Source organism: Vespa velutina, chromosome 20 (assembly GCF_912470025.1).
Source record: "Vespa velutina chromosome 20, iVesVel2.1, whole genome shotgun sequence".
In the NCBI taxonomy this organism is placed as follows: domain Eukaryota; kingdom Metazoa; phylum Arthropoda; class Insecta; order Hymenoptera; family Vespidae; genus Vespa; species Vespa velutina.
In genome coordinates, this window is record NC_062207.1 from 3456291 (window position 1) to 3476551 (window position 20261).

Below are 20261 nucleotides of genomic sequence, written 5' to 3' on the forward strand. Positions count from 1 at the left end.
AAAATAAATAAAAATCTTGAATGAATTTTTGTAGATGTCACTAATGACGGTTTTGTTGAAAACAATGACAACGCGATTGGATGGAACCTTACTTTTGTCAAGATTTAACCAATCAACATGAAAGTTTTGAATAAGAAAATTCACAAAATACAAATATATATATTTATATATGTACATATATATATATATATATATATATATATACACACACACACACATATGCATAGTATGTTCCAATGCGCATGTGAATTGGATGCGTAGTCTAGAGAAATGTGGTCAATTTCCCAGTCTGTGCCTCTGTGGTGTTTGTATAATAGGTTACACTATATCCGAATATGACATTTGTAACTTGTAAATATTATTTATTTTATCCAAATAATTTCACTTAGGTGTCTGAACTGATTAATAAATATTTCGATTCACCGAGGAAGTGTGTGTTATTTATTAGTTAATGTGAGGTTATGATAAGAAAATTGACTCGCGCTACATCCTGTGTCCAATGTTTACTATTAAACAATTCTTAAAGAATTTTAAAGGTAAATCATTCTTTATTACATCTTACGTATATGTAATAATATATTTTATTGTTTAATCTTTCCTTTAAAATTCACATAACCTCCTATTTAGTGTGCCTGCTTGTTTTGACATTTAGTTAGATTCGAACTGTAATGAGAGTGGATAGTGAGACGATTTCTACGATTAGTTTAAGAGAATTTAAAAAAAAATATCTTTTTTTATGAATGTTGTACGATAACAAAAACAATCGCGATTTTTATCATATTTTAAAAAATATATTATTTATTTGTTAATATAGTAAGATTATTTGTTTTATAATAATGAAGATAAGCCATACTATCGCAATAGTTTTACCAATAAATAAAAAAATAAAATGTCTATCAGTAAATAGACATTTAATATTTCAGAAATATAATTAAAACTATTAATATTCATGTTTAGTAATATATGAAATGTATAGAAGATAACAATTAACATGATTATACCCCTTGAAAATTCTGTTATTATGAATGCATTTTTCCAAGAGATTTATTACATGAGAAATTAAATTAGATTTGTTTAAATAATAATAAATACTTAAAAAAATCTTTTACATATGTTATTCCCACAAAATTGAAATATATAGCTACTTTTTGTTGTTTTGTATATTCCATTAAAAAAAAAAAAAAAAAAAAAAAAAAGAAAAAAAAAAAGAAAAAAAAAAAAGAAAAAAAAACAAAAAGAAAGAGAAAAAAAGAAGAAAAAAAAAAAAAAGAAAAAGAAAACAGAAAAGAAAGGAAAAAAAATAAATTATTAAAGCAAGGACAAATTTTTATTAATTTATTTTATACACAAGTCAAATATATACTATTAAAAAAATATCATTGTATATTAGAAAAAAAATTGAAGTGAACTACTAAGTATATATACTTTTGTGTTTTGTTATGATTGCATGTTTGAATGATATTTTTTTATGATTCTAATGCAAAAATACTTTTTTTTTAAAGGATCTCCTATATAGTTCAGTCAATTCTAATTTCTCTTTTCAGAATGTGATGGAATATTGTCGTACCAGATATGACATTAAGTGAATTTAACATTGATAAACTACAATGATTGGTGCACCTAGTAGTTTAGAAGATGCGTGTCGGCAGGCTCAGGTTAAAGAATTTATAAATTCTTTCTCTTTCTTTGAATTCTGTTAAATTTGATATTGATATAAAATATTATGTATGTAGGAAATGATAAATCATGCATCAAGATATTGGAAAAATGTACAGGGACAAAGTTCTTTAAATTTAGCGACAGATAAATTGGTAACATCACAGAAAAAGGAATATGCTCCTTCTAAGCATAGTATCCAAGCTAAATTAACAAGGCTTTATTTTGAGGAATTATCTAAATTTCCTCATGCTACACCTGACTCAGTCTTGGTATGTTTTAATTTAAAAATGATTGACAAACTTTTATGATCAAACTTTTGTCAGTTAAAATATGATTTACTGTGTAAATTACTTTTTATATATATCATGGTTATAAATCAGTAAATTTTTTTTTTTTACTTTATACAATGATTATACAGAACAATTTAGAGAATGAATGTGATCTTTTGGGACGATTAGTGCAAAGAGAAGGCTTGCACACATTAATTGTTAATCTTTATGCTGGTAATAAAGGATACTCATTAGGTGTTAGAAATAGGTATGTTGTTGTTCATACATATTAATAATTTATACTATACTACTTATATATTATCTATTGTTATCTTTATTTCATAAATGGTTGGTTCAATAAAATTGTTTTCAGTTTGGACAAGGGAAATCAGTACGAAAAAAATTCTTTACTTTCTGAAACTCAACTGATGGGTTATGAACAGGGTGAACTGCTTTCATGCATAGACAATGGCCAATTGCCTGCAATGCTAGCAGAGCAGTTAGAAACTAGCCATTCTCATTTATTCTATGATGGCTGCATAATAGCTGAAGTTCGAGATTATCGTAAAGCATTTACTCATAATAAGCCTGAAGTTCATCATGTACTCCTTAAACCTACGACACAGGTAGATAAAAATGATAAAAATGATAAAAATGATCATATTATCTCGTGTAATTTTTATAGAAAAAAGATCTAATTATGTTATTTATTAATATTCATTTTTGACAACAATTAGAGTGTACTTTCTGATGTATCAACTCTAACGAGCGGTGGAGATTGGAGTCATGAAGAAAGATTAATGCTGGAATCGCAATTAATCGCAGCTACTCAAGGACCTTTATGCTTGGATCCAAATCCTGTTCCTAGTATAGCTACAACGCGTCTCAGGCAGTCTAAACCCCTTCTTACAGATCATCAATTGATGCGTCAAGCCAAAAAGTTTTCTCAGGTTTGATAAAAAAAAAATTTATCTTAAATATGAAAATATAAAATTTAGTTATTGAATCTCATTACAATCCTATATTTCATATAATTAATTATAGGTTACGGTAAACCGAAAAAGGAAATTAGAGCAACTAGCACAACCAGATGGCTTAACAATACAAGATTTAATGCAGAAACTACGTGCTAAAAGAGGATCAGTGACTAGTACTGCCTGCCCAACACCTTCCCTTGTAAATCCTCCTCTTCTTGCCCCAAGTTCACCGATTGATGTTTTAAGGTCATTGATAATATCTTTTTTACTAATTTTCATTTGATCCTACTTTCTGTTATTTAAAAAAATTACATGTATAGATATAATTATATTAAAAAAGAGAATTTTATTAATCAGATTTGCGAAAGCGTATGAGAGACCGCGAGAAACAAAAGACTGTCTGCCACAAGTTATAGAAGAGTATATATTAGAAACTGGCGGGAACCAAGGTGAAGTAGATCACATAAAGCTTTCAATTTTGCAAAGACCTTCTAATTCTGAGTACCTGGGAGAGCTTTATATGGATAAAAATCACCGAGAAGGAGAAAAAAATGGATCTGCGTGTCGGTAAGTTTATTTTATTTTATCTTTATTTATGTATTTTTTTGTTTCCTTTTTCTTTTTTTTTTTTTCTTTTTTTTTTCTTTTTTTTTTCTTTTTTTTTCATTCTAAATATCAAAATTTTAATATGAATCAGTTCATTTGTTGAATGACTTCATGCAATGTCAAATTTTTTTGTTTCCTATAGGTTCACATTAGGGACAAGAGCTTTAGCAAATCATTACATCCAACAATTTACAGAAATATTTACAGAAGAAGGTAGGAAAAATGTTCGAATAAAACATGTAGTACCAGGGCAAACGCCTCGTGTTACATGCACTCCTGGCATGCAACGAGCGCATCAACAGGTTTATATTATACTTAATATCGTTAGTAAAAATCTAAAATGGTTTCTCCAACAATTTATTGACATTTTCTAGGCACAACAAGCAAAGGCAGCACAGTTAGTAGCCCAACAATTGCAACAAGCACAGTCCCAACATGTAGCTCAACAGGTTTCTTAAATGTGTTTCTATGTATAATGTGTTATAGATATGATCGATATTTACTACTATACAGATCAAAATTGTTTGTTTCAGATTTTATCACGAGCACAAGGACAATTGAATACTTTAGCTGGGCAAGTAGCATCGATGAAAGCCATGACAGAAGCTACTACATCTGTGCAAAATAATTTGGGAAACATGGATATCACAAATGTGCCTCAAGTTATTTCTCAAAATGATACTACAACTTTGAACACTGGACAACCTTTATCTAATGGAGCATGTACAGCATCTGGTTCTGTACAAATTGACACATCTACGATATCAGTGACTGACAATAACTCATGCAATGGCTCTGGAATATTAGTTTTTCAACAAAAAACTGCTACTGCTGTCAATAATACATCATCTGCTAATGTCTCCGTTTTGGTAAGATACATAAAAATGATAAACGATAAAGTATATTATTTACAATATCTGATAACGATGTATTCTAAATGAAATATCTGATATGTTTTTAGCAAGCTCAATTACAAGCAGGAACACAAAGTTGTATAACTGAAACAGTTAATCAGAATCAGAATGAAATATCTTTTAAAAAACATACGACTAATCCAGCTATAAGTGCCCTCGTTACTTCTCTTATGAACTCTGCTCAGCAATTCCAACAACAAGCTGCAGGTATGTTTTTGTTTTTCCATAACAATTGTTACTCTTTGATGACCCATAGAAATATTTGATATATACTCCTATATAGCTAATGCTGCAGCAGCTGCAATGAATAATAATGCACAGACTACAAATAAATCGAATAATGCAGCTATTCTTAGTTTACTAAATAGTAGTCCAGCAAATATAGGACAACAAAAAGTTCAGCCACGGAGGATCTCTTTAAATGCTTCCATCCCATCTAGGGTTATTAGTCATGGCAATGTTATAAATGTGCCCAGTACTACGGGTCAGGTATGAATAACAATAATAATAATAATAATAATAATAATAATAATAATAATAATAATAAAATATATATATATATAAGTTAATTTTCTATCAAAAAAAAAGGATGCTATTAATTTTTACAAGACAATCAAAATTACTTTTATTATTTTAGGTAAGAGTTAGTTTAAGTTCTGCACTAACAGGACAGCTGGCTTGTAAACAGCAGCCTGTAAAAGCAACAGCTGTGAGATTAGCTAGGGTACAAGATCCCACTTCAACTCTCGGCTTATCAATGCCAGGACTTTCAGCTTTGCTTGCTGGTACGAAAAATGATTCTACATAGAAAAAATAATTCTTATCAATTTGATATATATATATATATATATACACACCTTATATACAAATAATATATGTAATTTTTTATTTTTATAGGCACACCATCTGCAGATAATCCAATCCCTGGTTTCAATTCTACCTCACCGTTACTTGAACGCTTAACTGCTTCTTCCAGTCAAAGTACTCAACCAGCAAGTCCAATGACTAGTCCACCACCTGCCAATGTAAATTTGCAGGGTGTAAATCTCACTAGTTTGCCTAATTCTATCAACGGACTTCAAAATGTTCAGGTTTTAAAGAAAAACTTATTTGTTTTATTCAATATAAGACAGAATATTAATGAATTATTATTTATGTAATAGGTATCATTCCCTGGCTTATCACAACCCATCACAATGTCATTGAATGTGTCAGCAACAACAGGTTCAGTTACACCTACAGGTGTCATCGTATCTCTACCTATATCATCTGCAACTAATACTTGCACTACAGTTTCCAGTGTTAGTTCAAGTTTATATCTAGACATATACATATAGAATAAAGTTTCAATACTAATAATAAATTGATTTCAGATGATTGCTGCTACTGTTGTAACGACTGCCATCGCTGGAAGTACACCAACTGTAGTAATCGCGAATTCTGCTAATACTCATTTGTCATTACCAATCGGTATAAGTTCTTTATAAATCATATATCATACATATCGTTAGTATCATTAATAAAAATTATTGATATAAAATAGTAAAATTTTTGATAAGAGAAATTTACATTAATTATTAAATTGTAAATTTCAAATATTCGTAGTTGTATATAATATAATTATAATTATTTCAGCCCAAATTATACCGTCAGGAGTAAAAGGTTTATCTCAACAAAATATACGCAGCACTAATACAGTGACTTTATCACAGGTATTGTGTAATGCTCTAATATAATATTATATATTATAATAAATTTGCATGTATAATATTAATATTTAGGGTGGACAAGCAATTCAACTTATTGGATCTCAAAGGCCTCGACTTAATCATATGGCTCGTCAAGTACAGCCAAGCCAAGTTAAATCGACTGTTTTACCAAATCAATTAGTAACAGTAGCTAAAACAGTAACAGCAAGTCAGTTGATATTATCTGGCAACAAGCAAGTGTTAACTCCTATAATGGGTAAGTGATCTATATAAATTTAATAGACAATTGATATAATATTTCTTTAACACGTTCTCTAGCAGCATCAGATATATTTGTGACATTCCCAATTTTGATTTAAATATGAATAAACACAAAGCATGATTTGTAATAAATGTTTTTCTTCTATCCTATTATCTTAGAGAACGTGTTAATTCAATTATTAAATTTATACAATATTTTTTCTCTTTCAATTAATAACTATTAAATATTTTATTTTCTATTATGTTTTCTTTGTTTGTTAGCAGCCACCAAACCTGTGCTTATGGCGTCTCAAACAACGCCTTCTTCCCAAATAGTACCTGCAAACAAACAAACTTTACTCACGAAATCTTTGCATGCTAGAGTCTCTACAGGACAATGTAGTCAACAAACACAAAGTCTTGGTATAACTACGCTATCTCAACAGCAAGTATGTATATATGTTGATCATTTATTAAAATAATTCATTTAATAATCATTAAGTTAATATTAGGAATTTTACTGTTTTATTTTTACGTGATAAAAATTAAGGAAAGAAAAAAGATATATTACTTTCTTTCTTTCTACTTTTTTTCTAATTATTATGATTTGTTTTTTAATTCTATACGATGAAATCCGTAGTTACAGAGAACTGTGGTAAAGCCTGTACAGTTGCAACAATTACAACAATGTTTAGCCACTCAACATAAAGTGGCCGTTGCAGCTGCCAGCTCGCAAAACAGAACGCAAATTGAAAATCAGAGGAATTCTGCATCAACTCCCGGAGACGATGCTGTTTGAAAATGTTACAAATATTAACATTTTCTCCTGTTACATTTAATAATTGAAGCCCACCTTAGAAGAAACATAATGAGGTGGTTATATGTGGTTAATACCATTTAGTCATAAATATAACTTCCACGTTACGTGTAGAATTACATCGATTAATTTCACAATTTCTGTATTATCAGAATTTTATATGGGAAACTGTTCGTGCTTTACAAACAAGAAATTTATCAATCAGGTATCGCATAATATAATATATCTCGCCACAAAGAGTGCAATAATTTTTTTACTGCAAATACATTGATTTTCTCTCAAAATGTTGCTTTAAGGAAGGTTTCAATTATTGTATATATATATAACTTATACATACAATATATGATTCGTTTTATATTAAAAGGAAAAAAAAAGAAAAGAAAAGAAAAAAAAAAGAAAAAAAAAGAAAAAATGCAATAAATATTTCATTTTTATTGATCTTTACCCTTTTTCATACCATTCTGCATTTACGATAAATAATAATTTTAACTCTTAAAGTAAAAGTAACAACAGCAGTATGGTTTTGATTTCAATCGTAACATATGTATGCCTGAAAAAGATATCTACATGCTATTGTTTATTATAGTACCATAACAAAATTGGTAACTGTTTGCATATATGATGTACGAAAAATCACATGGTAAAAATAAGCTTGATCTGTTGTATACTTCGATCTATCATCCCACATGCTGTGCCTACATGTTATATTTTTCACTATAGAACTTTTACCGATTCCTTACAAACTTGTATATATAACATACATAAAACGTTTTATTTAATTATGTGACGATACATAAAATTATAATGTAAATTAAATTATTTCTATATAAATAAGATATACATGGAAATATTTCAGTAACAACGAAGATTCGCAAAGATCTCTGTTAATTCTATATCTAGGAGGAAGCAGTCATAATTTCTATACATTAATAAAGTTGTAATATAGGATCCACAATATATGTATATATATTGTGGAAAATTCATTTAAGCAATGCAATTCTTATTTAATGAATTACATTAACATGAAATTTTGTATATTAAATATGCGTGCTGAAGAATTGGCAGTAAATCATTTGTAAAGAATCTATGATATATTCGATAAATAATATTAAAATACAGATATATATATATATATGTATATATATATATATATACATATATACATATATATATATATATATATACATATATACATATATATATATATATACATATATATATATATATATAATATACATACATATATATGAATTTAAAGTATAATTCAAGTTTCAATGGATTTAATATTAATAAAAATTTGTGAATTGTACAGTGCAGAAAAAAAAAAAACAAAAAAAAAAAAACAAAAAAAAAAGAGAAACAACTGATAGTATGAAAGTTTGAATTGTTTTTATGTAATAAACATTTTAATTAATCGTTTCCATGGAAATTATATTTTATTATAATAAGAAATTATTAACAACTAGTTATTTATGACCAAAATATAAAAAAATGTTCATCGAATTTGTAAACAAGGATAATTATGTAACATAATGTACATACTATATATTAAAAATATGTTACATAATAAAACAATCAAGAAAAGGTATTGAAGTCACAGCACTCGTTAGGCAGAATTTCCCCATTGGATTAATTAATGCACAATTGTAAATATATATTAATATAGTATCATTTACAATAAATAGTTATTCTTCATATTTCTAATGTAAGCCATAACCAACCGAAGAAGAAGTACTCCATTTAGTATAAATCTCTATGTAGTAAGAATAAAAACAAAAAAATTATTAATACAGAATGCTTCCTATAAAATAAGTAACGTTATAAATGAATAAAAAGCGTACAAATTTGTACAACTGAATAATAAAATGTTCCAGCAAATACCTTAAATATATATATATTTTTATAGTACCTGCATATTTCTCAATGCATGGCAATAAAAATTGCACGTGGTTTATATAGTTAATTATATATTATAAAAATATTCTATACTATACGTACATATTCTATACTATATGTACACGCATATATATATATATATATACATACATATATACATACATACATACATACATATATATATACACACACACATATATACACATATTATTATACGTATTATCTATCACATGTGTTCTATAATAATATAATTTCTAAATATGCATAGTATATGAAAAATATATACAAAAGTAGAGCAAATAATGTAAAAAGTAAAAAATGATCCTTTCACAATTGCATACCATCATTCCTAAACTATGTCTTCAAGATTTTCTTATATTGAGAGTTTCCATAAAAAGAAATACAATTTAAGTTTAATTAATTGTAATGTATAGATTTTCTGTAATGAAAATTATTATATTGATACTTATATTAAAAATTTTTGTTTAATTCTACTATTAAATATATTATTCTGTTATCACATCTAATACTCTTTGTACATACTCTCATAAAAAGAAAATCTTTTATATATAAATCATATACGCGCGTGCGTGCATTCGCGCGCGCGCGTGTATGTATGTATGTATGTATGTATGTATATATATATATATATATATATATATACACATATATATATAGTAATTGTGTTCTAAATTCACAAGTATTCATGTGTAAAAGTTAAATTGTACATCTTGAATGTACAATAACATCTTGTGATGAGACTGATATATAACATTTCTTATACATAAATACTGAGAAACAATTTCTTTATAAATTTAAATAAAAAATAATGTTCTTCGTCCTTACTTATCATGAATACAATACTCTTTGTGCATTATTGTAAATATTATTATATAGTTAGAATTCTAGTATATATCTATATAGTATATATAATTACAAAATATCTTTTTCCTATTGCAAAGAGATATCTAATGTTCAATTTTCCGAATAAATAATGGTAAAATTTGTAAGAACTAGATAGATATTTATGATTATATAATGTGAATAAACAATGCTTTTGAAAATCTTCGGTATCCCTAATTCTATATGCTTTGGAATATAATTTTGATTTGTTCAATACCTAATATAATTAGTAATTATTATAATATTTTAAAATTATTTAAAAAATTAGATATATTTTCTAGAAATATTAGGATATATATATATATATATATATATATATATATATATATATATAGATATTCAAATATTAAACGATACAATTATACTAATGTGTAAATCGATCTTCTTAATTTTATATAATAACAAAATTTAGTAGTTTAATTTATCAATAATTATTATAAAACTTCTGTTTAATAGCACCCAGTCCCAGCTGTATGCAATCACAGATATTTCTTTGTATATATCACATAAATAGGCATGTGTGTTTCATTAAACCTTTAAATTAATTTCTATTGTGTGATAATAAAAACAATTAATTTATATCAATATCGAAAATAGAAGCTATAACGTTTAAAAGAAACGACATATGGCAAGCACAGTAATATAACTGTCATAGAAAACATTATCTAATTTTATATAAACATGGCTTGAAAATATTTAAATATTAAAAAGATGTTAGATAAATTACAAATAAATCATTTAACTGTTAATATAATAAAATGTTCAACACCAATATTTCAGTCTACTCATGAGATCTGCGGAAACTTACTCAGTAAGTTTATAATAATAATAATAATATATCTCAGTTAGTAAATGATATTAATAACAAAATACTATAGAAGTGTGCATTGCTGCAAATTATAATGTAACAAAACAGTTTTTCTTAAGAAAACCAAATAAAGCTATATATAAAACATCGTTAAAAGAAAAAGTATACAGAAGTATCCAATATCCGTCTGAAGTATTGCACGTAATATTATATTGTAAATTGAGTTTCATATGATAAAAAAAAATATTTATCTTATATACTTAATGATGGTTGATCTACTTCTGGTCGACTATCAGGAGGATTGCATGGTTGTTGTTGTTGTTGTTGTTGTTGTTGTTGTTGTTGTTGTTGTTGTTGTTCTTCTTCTTCTTCTTCTTGTTTACTCTTTTCCATTCCCCATTCGCTTTCAGGATCAGAAAAAATATTCGAATTGTCCAATATATCATCGTCTAAAGATATATCGGACAAATTCTCTAAACTTTGTTGATTTGTTTCAGTGTAAAGAGATTCTGTTGTAACTGCAGTGAACACATCAAGTGTCTTAATGATTGTTAATTATTATAATAAATTTTTTATATATTAAAATATTTTAATTACCATCATTTAATGTATGCTGAGATAGCCAAGTAGGCTCATCCCAACCGTCAAATTGTAATTTTGTATTGGTCTCAATTTCATCAACAGATAATATTCCATGTGAATCTGCGTCAGTTACATCAAATATTTCTGTTACCTGTACTTTATTATTTTCGTCCATGTAATAATATGCTATTACAGCTTCTTGATCCGTAGTTACCTATAATATTAATTATTTTCTCACATTCACTCAAAGTTAATAAATTATTTATGTGAATTTAAATATTTTTAAATTTTATACCTGTAATATATTTTCAAAAGTATCATCCACTATTCCAATATCTGACACATTTATAACACAATTTGTTTTATTATTACATTCTTTCCACGATTGTCTGTAAGAAAGTATTAATGAAGTATAAAATAATATCTTAGAGAAGAACAATCTAATATATTTTTATTACATCTAACTATTAATTATTAATCAATTTAATAAACTAGAAATATAAAAGCCAGCTAATCAATATACAATTTGTAAAGTTAGTATAATGAATACTTACAATTCATTATACTGGAGTGTCAAATTTAAACTTTTTGAATTTTTACGCAATGCATCATTGTTTTCTGTTGATTTGATATCATAAATATCTGTAAAATATATTGCATTATAAACATATGCTCTTATATACATTTCACATTTTTTTTTTTTTTTACTTTGCATGATGCATAATGAAAATATAATAATTAATATTACTTACTAGATCCATATTCTGTAACAGCTAATTGACACTTGATTGTCTGAGGTATTGGTTGGTAATAGACATTGATTTGTGGAAATACATAAGTCAAATGTTCCAAGATATATTTACTCGCTTCAACAAGATTATTCCGTAATTTTGGAACATTTAATATAAATCTATAATTAAAATAATATTATATTATTCATTTCTATAACTACGATATATACATATACATGTGTGTGTGTGTGTGTATGTGCGTGTGTATGAATAATATAATAAGATGTAAAAAGGTTTATTCGAAAGTCAAGAATAAAAGTACAATTACTATAATCAAAAATATAGTAATATTAGCATATTGGCTAAAGGAGCATAAATATGAGTGTATGAATATATTAGCTGATGTAATAATACTACAAAAAACAAAAAAAAATCAGAAAATGTATAAATAAAAGATATAAAAATTAGTACTTTAATCCTTACCGTGAAGGTTTTAAATGTTTAGCACAATTCAATGCACATAAAGGTGTGTGAAGTACATTTCCGATTACTTTGTATTCCACATTATAAGTTTCTATTTTGTTACCAACCAAACTATTAAATAACATGCATAATGTTAGTAATAAAATCATGCAATGTAGAACTCTTACATTCTAATAATTGGAATGATTAATAAAATGTTATTTAAAAAAATGGCAAACATTAGAAATGCAGATATTAGAAAAATTAATAAAGCTGTATACACAAAATATAAAATTGATTTGTTAAGTAACATATACTTACTTTGTAAATGTTGCATACACTACATCTGCTGGCAATGTACAAGGTAAGCTAAGCAAGGAGAGTAACTTTATACTTCTATGTTTAAACAACCAATTAATAAGACCTTTATTTGCTGAATCTATGGCATCTTGAAATATAGTCAAAACGGTCTCTGGTAAATTAGCTACCAACGCTTCCTAAAATATATTATAATTTTATAATAGTCAAAAATAAAAAAATCAGAGAATGAGTATACTAAAATAGAAAATTAATATTTAACCTGTCTATGCATTTTACATTCTAAACATTCAGGATCATATTCGAAACTCTCATCTAGTGTCTCTGATACGACGAATGTAGATTGTACAGCAAGGCACCTAGTACAATTAATTAAGTTGTTGCGATGTAAAAATCTTAAAGCGTCATCAAATCCTTGTTTACACATATTGGATAAAATCTGAGAAAAGTATATACATACATATATATACATATACTTAGAAATGTTTCTATACCAATAACAATTAATATTATGATTAAACTTTATCTTCTCACTTTTGGATTTGGTGGAAAAAGTATTCTAGCAAATCTACATATGTTTTGTTTTGAAAGTTCTATACTTGTATTTGCCACATTCACCTGAAAAGCGCAATAAAACGTTAATTTATATTTTTATATGTTATATTTATTCTTATAAATGATTATATAACTTACATGAAACAATTGAGATGATATATCTCTAGGACAAATATCACTTTCTCCGCAAAAAGGACTAACTGTAACAGTATTTTCATCAAGCGTAGGAAGATTATCACTGAAACCACCATCTATGTATCTGATTCCATGAAATCGTGGTGGCAATATACCAGAGAAAAAAGGAATAAATGAAGAGGCCAATAGAGCCTATATACAACGAGAACTTTCAGAATAAATATATGAGAATGTACCAAATAAAAATAACATTACACACTTTCGAATATTTTCTATTACCCTAAAATGTCTACCTGAAGTAAATCTTGTCTTGAGTTATAGTGCGAAACTATCACATTTTTTCCATCGTATACCCTGGTCAAAGAAATATGTAACTTTCCATTTACACGAATGTGTGCATCCTCTGGTAGAAACTAAAATGGCAAAATTTATTTAATAAAATATAATGGTATTTCTTTTATATACGTTATATAATATGAACATACTTTTTGTAAACTCTCCAACAATATATCATGTACATTAAATGATGGACTGAAAGCACCTAGTGTATGTTCTCTGGCTTCTCGTGCTACACGCAACACATTACTCGTAATTTCACCTGGAAAAATTGAGTCATAAAAATCCTACTTATAATATAAAAATACAATTATTAATTCTACAGTAAGAAAGTAATAATATTTCAAACAATTACTCGAAATAATAAATATATCGATTTATGAAAAAAAGAATAAGATATCTATCAACATTCATACGATAATTCAAATTAATATCTTATAATTTCTTGATAAAATATATTTATACAGATAATATTAATGTTCTTTAGGCTTTATATCGATTGATCTTTCATAATATAATTCTAAAAAATAATCATAATCTTTAAAAAATACACATATAAATTAGCAAATAAAATAAAAAAGAAAAGAGATTGCATACTATAATCTTATCAGATAAATTCTTTTGTCCTAATCATTTGTATCGTCGTTTAATGTCTGTATTATTAACATTTAATAAATAAGAAGGAAGGGAACAATTGGGAAATTTTATTATATTCTTTCGTTCAATCAATTTTATTCGAGATATAATTAATTTTATCTCTCTCAAGCACTTGATCTTTGTTCAATTTTATCATTATCTTTTTAATCAAATTTAAAATTAAAAATATAATAGATATATATGTGTACTACCCATGTCTCATTATGTTATATGATATAAAATTTAAACATTTGAAAACAATTACATGAAAGGATAATATTTATCCTGAATATTTGTGAATACAAATATATAATATTTGCTTTACTCAGTTTCTTTGTTACATGCAACTACGAATTGCTTGAGAGAATGAAAGAGAGAGATAAAGAAAGATACGTACGTAGATTAATATAATAAATTATGTTTCACAAACAACCACGTCTTTGAATTACATCATTTCAAAGTGATTTCATGGTCAAAGAAGAAAACAACTGTTGTTTACACACGAGATTATTCGAGATATAACAATTCGGCCTGCAATCGAAATGATTCAATTTTTATACGTACAAATTTTTCGAAATTATAAATAATTATTTAGATTTTGAATACCATAAAATATGTTTATATGTACAAATATTGACATCGAAAATTAATATTATATAATTTTTTCAAATAAACTTATTAGCAAGAGACGTGATTTATTTATTTATTTATTTTTTTTTTTTCATAGTGAACTAGAAGAGATCAAGAAACTTTTGAGATCCAAAGTAAATATATGTAATCTCTATTATATCATCAGGATTAGATAAAGAAATTGGAAATAAATAGTAAGAGGTGTTGACGTTCTATCTCTAATTTGATCTCACTTGTATTGGAATCTCCTAGACATTGAAGTCACTTATTAAGTAATTTTATTCATTGATAAATTCAATCTGTACATCATGTTCTCTATAATATATATACACATACATGCGTGTGCCTATACACACATATATATATATATATATATATATATATATATATACATAGTTCTCATTAAACAATAGTATCAATAGCATTTCTTGTAACTTCTTCGTTTACCATTATTACAAGCACCAATGTTACATCTTTCATAATATCTGTCTATCAGCACAACTCTTATTTTGGAAAAATGTAATTGATAAATGGCCTTGCTACTACTTCCGATTATTCTATTCTAGGAATGTGATATAACCTACTTATTAGATACGTATATAGTGGTCAAGTTTATTAGATTTACAGATGAGTAATAAATAATTAAATATTAAAACAATGTCATTTAACATTAATGCGTTTTAATGTTCATCACATTTATTCATACTGATTTGATCAACTACTATCAACTCATTTAATCCTACTCACGTTAATAATAATGATTTTCTTAAAAGAAAAAACAAAGAAGTATTATATTAAAACGAACACAATTTATGAAGCATATGTCATCATATCATTATATATATCTATAAATTATAGAGAATTTGAATGAAAGCAATATATGAAAATTACTTTCTAAGAAGTTAAGAATAACTTCTTGTAATCTCTCAAAGAGACATACAACAAAGGGATTTCTAAATAGACGTATTGCTCAATAGTATAAAGTATTAATGATTTAAGATATTTTATATCTATTAGATATATATATACAAAGGAGTTCACTCACCGAGGGGTAAGTCACAAAGAAGACAGCAGGCAGCGATAGCACCAGCCGATGCTCCACTAATCTTATCCAGCAGCAAATGCGGTGCATATTTTTTAAAACATACTGCTACACCAACATGGTAAATACCAAGAAAACCACAGCCAGCGAAAGATAAATTCATGTTGTGAAATCTATTTAAATATTTACCCCCTATACAATTTTCTTTCATTGACTAATTATTCTAGAAGGAAGACAAGTTGCTAATAAAAGGCACTGTGTTTATAAATATTTTTATTATTAGATTATATATAACACCACCAGCAAATGTAATAACTCGAATAAAATTCTATTTCAAATCTCGTACTCTATTTAGGTTGGAAACGTCCTCACTACTGTGCGAACAACAGCTGTTTTCACGAAACACTGAGAGATAATCTTCAGAATGGATAACAAAAAAAAAAAAGCACTCCATACAAGTAAAGAGATATAACTTGTGTGATGACGTGATTCGTAAATACGTAGGCTTATTCCTTATTGGTTGATGATAAGTGGTGTGGTGATCGCTCCACCCATCAATGCGTATGTGTATTTGTGTTAATGCGATTTTTTAGACGACTTTTTTTTATCAAAAATACAAGGATACATTTTAAATCTTTCCGCATCTGATTTCTGCATAAAATCTGCATTGCTCTAAATTAATATAATAAATCTGATTGACTTAAAAGGTTAAGAGGTTAAGCACTTAACCTCTATAAGTATGCTAAAATATATACAGAGATTTTATACGTTATTGTATAAAAACTGACGTCATACTCTCTCAACGCTCGTGAACGACGTAATATTGACAAATATTTTTTACTGATTATATAATGATATTATAAATTATTTCGTTTTATTGTTTTTTTTTCTCAGCTAAATGTTCGTCGATGTATAGTTTGAATTCTATCAGACGACGTAAAACGTTAATCGCACTGTTTATAAGTACAAACTTATTACGTAATTAGATCTGCGATCTTAATAAAGCTTTGTTTCAATCTATCTACATGTGCGCGCTTATATATGTAGACAGACGTGTACGTGTACATATACGTACATTCGATGCAATAAATAAAAACAAAATATATATACAAAAAATATATATTTGAGAAAAATATTAGAAATTGCGTATATAAACGTTTGAATAAATCATGAATATAATAGATGAGAATAATATGTTAAATGTATTAAATACAAGTTTGATGACTCGTAATTGGAATGATTTATATGACAGTCTTAATCCAAAGTCTTTTGGCACTATTAAATCCAGGTATATACAAATTTAAAATTATTATGTATACGTTTATTTCTAACCGAACTAATAAAAGATTATGTTTCAGGCAATTATTTAAAGTCTTAGCAAAAATTGCTGAGATAGTCGTGAACGAGGAAAATGATATACCCGATAAGCTTAAAATTATATTGCTGAAATGTTTGGGCAATTCTTGTTTAAATGTCTACACGCATGCAGATTATGAATCGAATAATACAGAATATGGAAAATATTGTAAAAAATTGTATGCTAACTTAGCAGAAGATAGATTAAAATTTCAATATGAACTACAGGAAGAAAATATCTGCTTTCCATATAATGGTATTGCAGAGTGGACTGTAGATTATATTATTTTAAATTGTGATGTTGCATTGTCTGAAGAACAAATACAAGTGTTAAGATTATGTATACAATTTTTATGTAATCTCTTTACGTTCGCTTGCAACAATAGAAATTTATTGCAATGTAAAAGGATAAAGAATTATTTAAATGGTACAACATTCCAAAATGCTATTGTGTAAGTTTTTTTAATGACTTTTTTAAGAATACTATAAATTTTCTATTTTTCTTCTGTAGCAAAATTTAAATTATTTTCTAGAAAATTCATATGTTTTGAGGATATTTCAGTAGCCAGAGCAGCTTGTATGTTCATACATAATGCCTTGAAAAAATTTGGCCAAGATTACTTTACGTGGAATGATAAAATCTATGTATGCTCTCAATTGTTAAAGAAAGTTGAAGATTTACAATGTGCAAAGGATGCGTTGCTATGTCTGTTAAATCAAGAAAACGTATTTAAAAGCGTTTATGAAGATATCTCAATGGAAAATAAGTTAAATTTACTTCAAATAATTCACGAAGAGGCTCAGAATGTGATTTATCGACATGAAAAAAGTGACACAGGATTTACTTTCTGTCAGAAGCTTATCGATTTTTTGTCAGATCGCTTTTGCAAAAGAAGTGATCTTATATTAAAAACAAAAGACACGTATTTAAATAATTTTGAGCCTATGGAAATAATTATCCTTCTTGACATATTAGGAGTCCTTACATCAGAGGCCACAGATGAACTTTACATCATTCAGAATAATAGAAGTCTTCTTATAAATTGCTGCTGTAAGTATTGATATATTAAACAAATATTATAAGATCAACTTTTGATTCATTATTATTTTTATCTACAGATTTATTGAAATCTTTACATATGTGTGGTAAAGAATCAGAGAATTACTTTACATCTATACAAAGATTGAGTGACGTAGCACCATCTACACAAAAAAGAGAATACGATCTAGAACACCATCCTGGTTTTGGCTTTAAAGCAAGTTTGATAAGAATAATTGGGAACATGTCATACAAGAATAAAAAATGTCAAGATATTGTAAGTAATACCGGGAAAAGATCTTTTTCAATGTATGCATCGATAAATATAGAATCTTCTTATCTTAGATTACGATGATGTTTACAAAATATCGAATCTTTTTTATCACATGATTGACAAAAAGTCTAAATTTCAGATCCGTGAAACAGACACTATTCCTTTACTTTTTGATTGTTGTAATATCGATGCCCGAAATCCATGTATCCTTTCGATAATCGTTAACAGATATTTATTTTTTTCACTCTTATACTCGATCTAATAATTTTATTTTCCTTGAATAATGATCTATTCAACAGTAATAATGCAGTGGATTATCTTAGCGATTCGTAACCTGTGTGAAGAAAATTTGGAAAATCAAGAAATTATTCGTAATTCTACAAAAATCGGTGTTATGGATAACACTATTTTAAAGGAAATGGGATTAACTCTGCAGGATAACGAAAATGGAAAATCTATCGGAATCGTACCGTTATCATGAATCAATAAAAACTTATTAATATAATTGTCTCATTTGTATCATTTTATTCTTCATATCTCATTTGTTTTTATTAGCCAATTACCGATCGAGCACGTTTATAATATTGATAAAACTTTTGTTATCGCGTGTTGATAAATAACAGTAGGTTTCTGTTTTACTGACCGAGCTGAATTTAGTACCAATGGTAAAGCTCTGTTTTATTGGCCGGATAGAAAATGTCGATAACAGTACGTTCTATATGTTCGAGATGTATATGAATATATATAATATGTATATGTGTATTTAGTTAAATCATCAGAAACAAACTTTCCCATAAGAATGACGCAAGGTCCTTTCTTGGCTATTAAAGCGTGAGTTAATTATATGACATCGTTCCGATCGTCGTTTAAGGAAAACGTTACAAGTAGAAATGCGAATTAATTGTTGATCAATGTTAAACTTCAAAAAGTAAAAGTATTCAAAAAGAGAGAGAGAGAGAGAGAGAGAGAGAGAGAGAGAAAAAGGACAACATATTTGCAAGTGGGAAGTTCCAATGTATCGTGGGTGATTTCCATTCAAAGTATATCCACATATGCTATTACTCATTACACGTCGATTATAAGCGGAAATTTCGAAAGCCTAGTGTGCAAAGTGATTTTCCTTTCCAATGAAATAGTTTCTGCTACAAGAGAGTTGTACAAAGTCACAACGCGAATTCCAATGTTGTACATGTTCTCTATACGTATGTATGGATCAGATAGTAAAACGTTAAATAAATACTTGGAGATAATTCTCACTGTGAGCGGGATAGGTTAATACTCGATGGCCAACTCCGCGATCGCTTGATTTCACCCAATGTAATAACACACTTCTGTCGTGTTACTCGAACAGAAGCTAACCGAACGTT

General features: G+C 27.1%; 3 protein-coding genes across 11 annotated transcripts; 2 read left to right on the forward strand and 1 right to left on the reverse strand.

Moving 5' to 3' along the window:
- Positions 1–249: 249 nt before the first annotated feature.
- On the forward strand, positions 250–9057 carry LOC124956154 (transcription factor SPT20 homolog). 3 transcript variants are annotated; one of them, XM_047511600.1, is made up of 22 exons: positions 263–317; positions 390–536; positions 1545–1655; positions 1734–1928; positions 2078–2196; positions 2302–2554; positions 2666–2878; positions 2973–3151; positions 3263–3472; positions 3654–3813; positions 3886–3960; positions 4045–4380; positions 4473–4632; positions 4709–4914; positions 5063–5210; positions 5323–5516; positions 5589–5726; positions 5799–5895; positions 6061–6137; positions 6207–6390; positions 6657–6823; positions 7015–9057. In XM_047511600.1, exons 3-22 carry the CDS (start codon positions 1608–1610, stop codon positions 7171–7173), a joined length of 3318 nt encoding a protein of 1105 aa, XP_047367556.1. In that variant the 5' UTR covers positions 263–317; positions 390–536; positions 1545–1607; the 3' UTR covers positions 7174–9057. The 3 variants fall into 3 exon arrangements, 2 of the variants coding, with proteins under 2 accessions (XP_047367557.1, XP_047367556.1); XM_047511601.1 differs by having other exon boundaries at positions 250–536; positions 6660–6823; XR_007103128.1 differs by lacking the exons at positions 6657–6823; positions 7015–9057 and having other exon boundaries at positions 250–536; positions 5799–5852; positions 6207–6332.
- LOC124956156 (1-acylglycerol-3-phosphate O-acyltransferase Pnpla3-like) lies at positions 7604–17236 on the reverse strand. Of its 5 annotated transcripts, XM_047511603.1 has the most exons (15): positions 16572–17235; positions 16229–16448; positions 14067–14179; positions 13875–13994; positions 13585–13773; positions 13426–13509; positions 13154–13330; positions 12895–13070; positions 12595–12705; positions 12133–12290; positions 11935–12022; positions 11676–11769; positions 11396–11594; positions 11059–11316; positions 7604–8944 (listed from the first exon to the last, which is right to left on the reverse strand). In XM_047511603.1, the coding sequence occupies exons 2-15, from the start codon at positions 16434–16436 to the stop codon at positions 8892–8894; spliced, it is 2028 nt and encodes a 675-aa protein (XP_047367559.1). In that variant the 5' UTR covers positions 16437–16448; positions 16572–17235; the 3' UTR covers positions 7604–8891. The 5 variants fall into 5 exon arrangements, with proteins under 5 accessions (XP_047367559.1, XP_047367560.1, XP_047367558.1 ...); XM_047511604.1 differs by having other exon boundaries at positions 13585–13705; positions 13861–13994; positions 16229–17236; XM_047511602.1 differs by having other exon boundaries at positions 16229–17235.
- On the forward strand, positions 16234–19399 carry LOC124956158 (ataxin-10). Of its 3 annotated transcripts, XM_047511610.1 has the most exons (8): positions 16234–16346; positions 16581–17042; positions 17120–17513; positions 17584–18033; positions 18115–18632; positions 18701–18897; positions 19034–19097; positions 19194–19399. In XM_047511610.1, exons 3-8 carry the CDS (start codon positions 17395–17397, stop codon positions 19373–19375), a joined length of 1530 nt encoding a protein of 509 aa, XP_047367566.1. In that variant the 5' UTR covers positions 16234–16346; positions 16581–17042; positions 17120–17394; the 3' UTR covers positions 19376–19399. The 3 variants fall into 3 exon arrangements, with proteins under 3 accessions (XP_047367566.1, XP_047367568.1, XP_047367567.1); XM_047511612.1 differs by having other exon boundaries at positions 16581–17513; XM_047511611.1 differs by lacking the exon at positions 16234–16346 and having other exon boundaries at positions 16574–17042.
- The last annotated feature ends 862 nt before the right edge of the window (positions 19400–20261 follow it).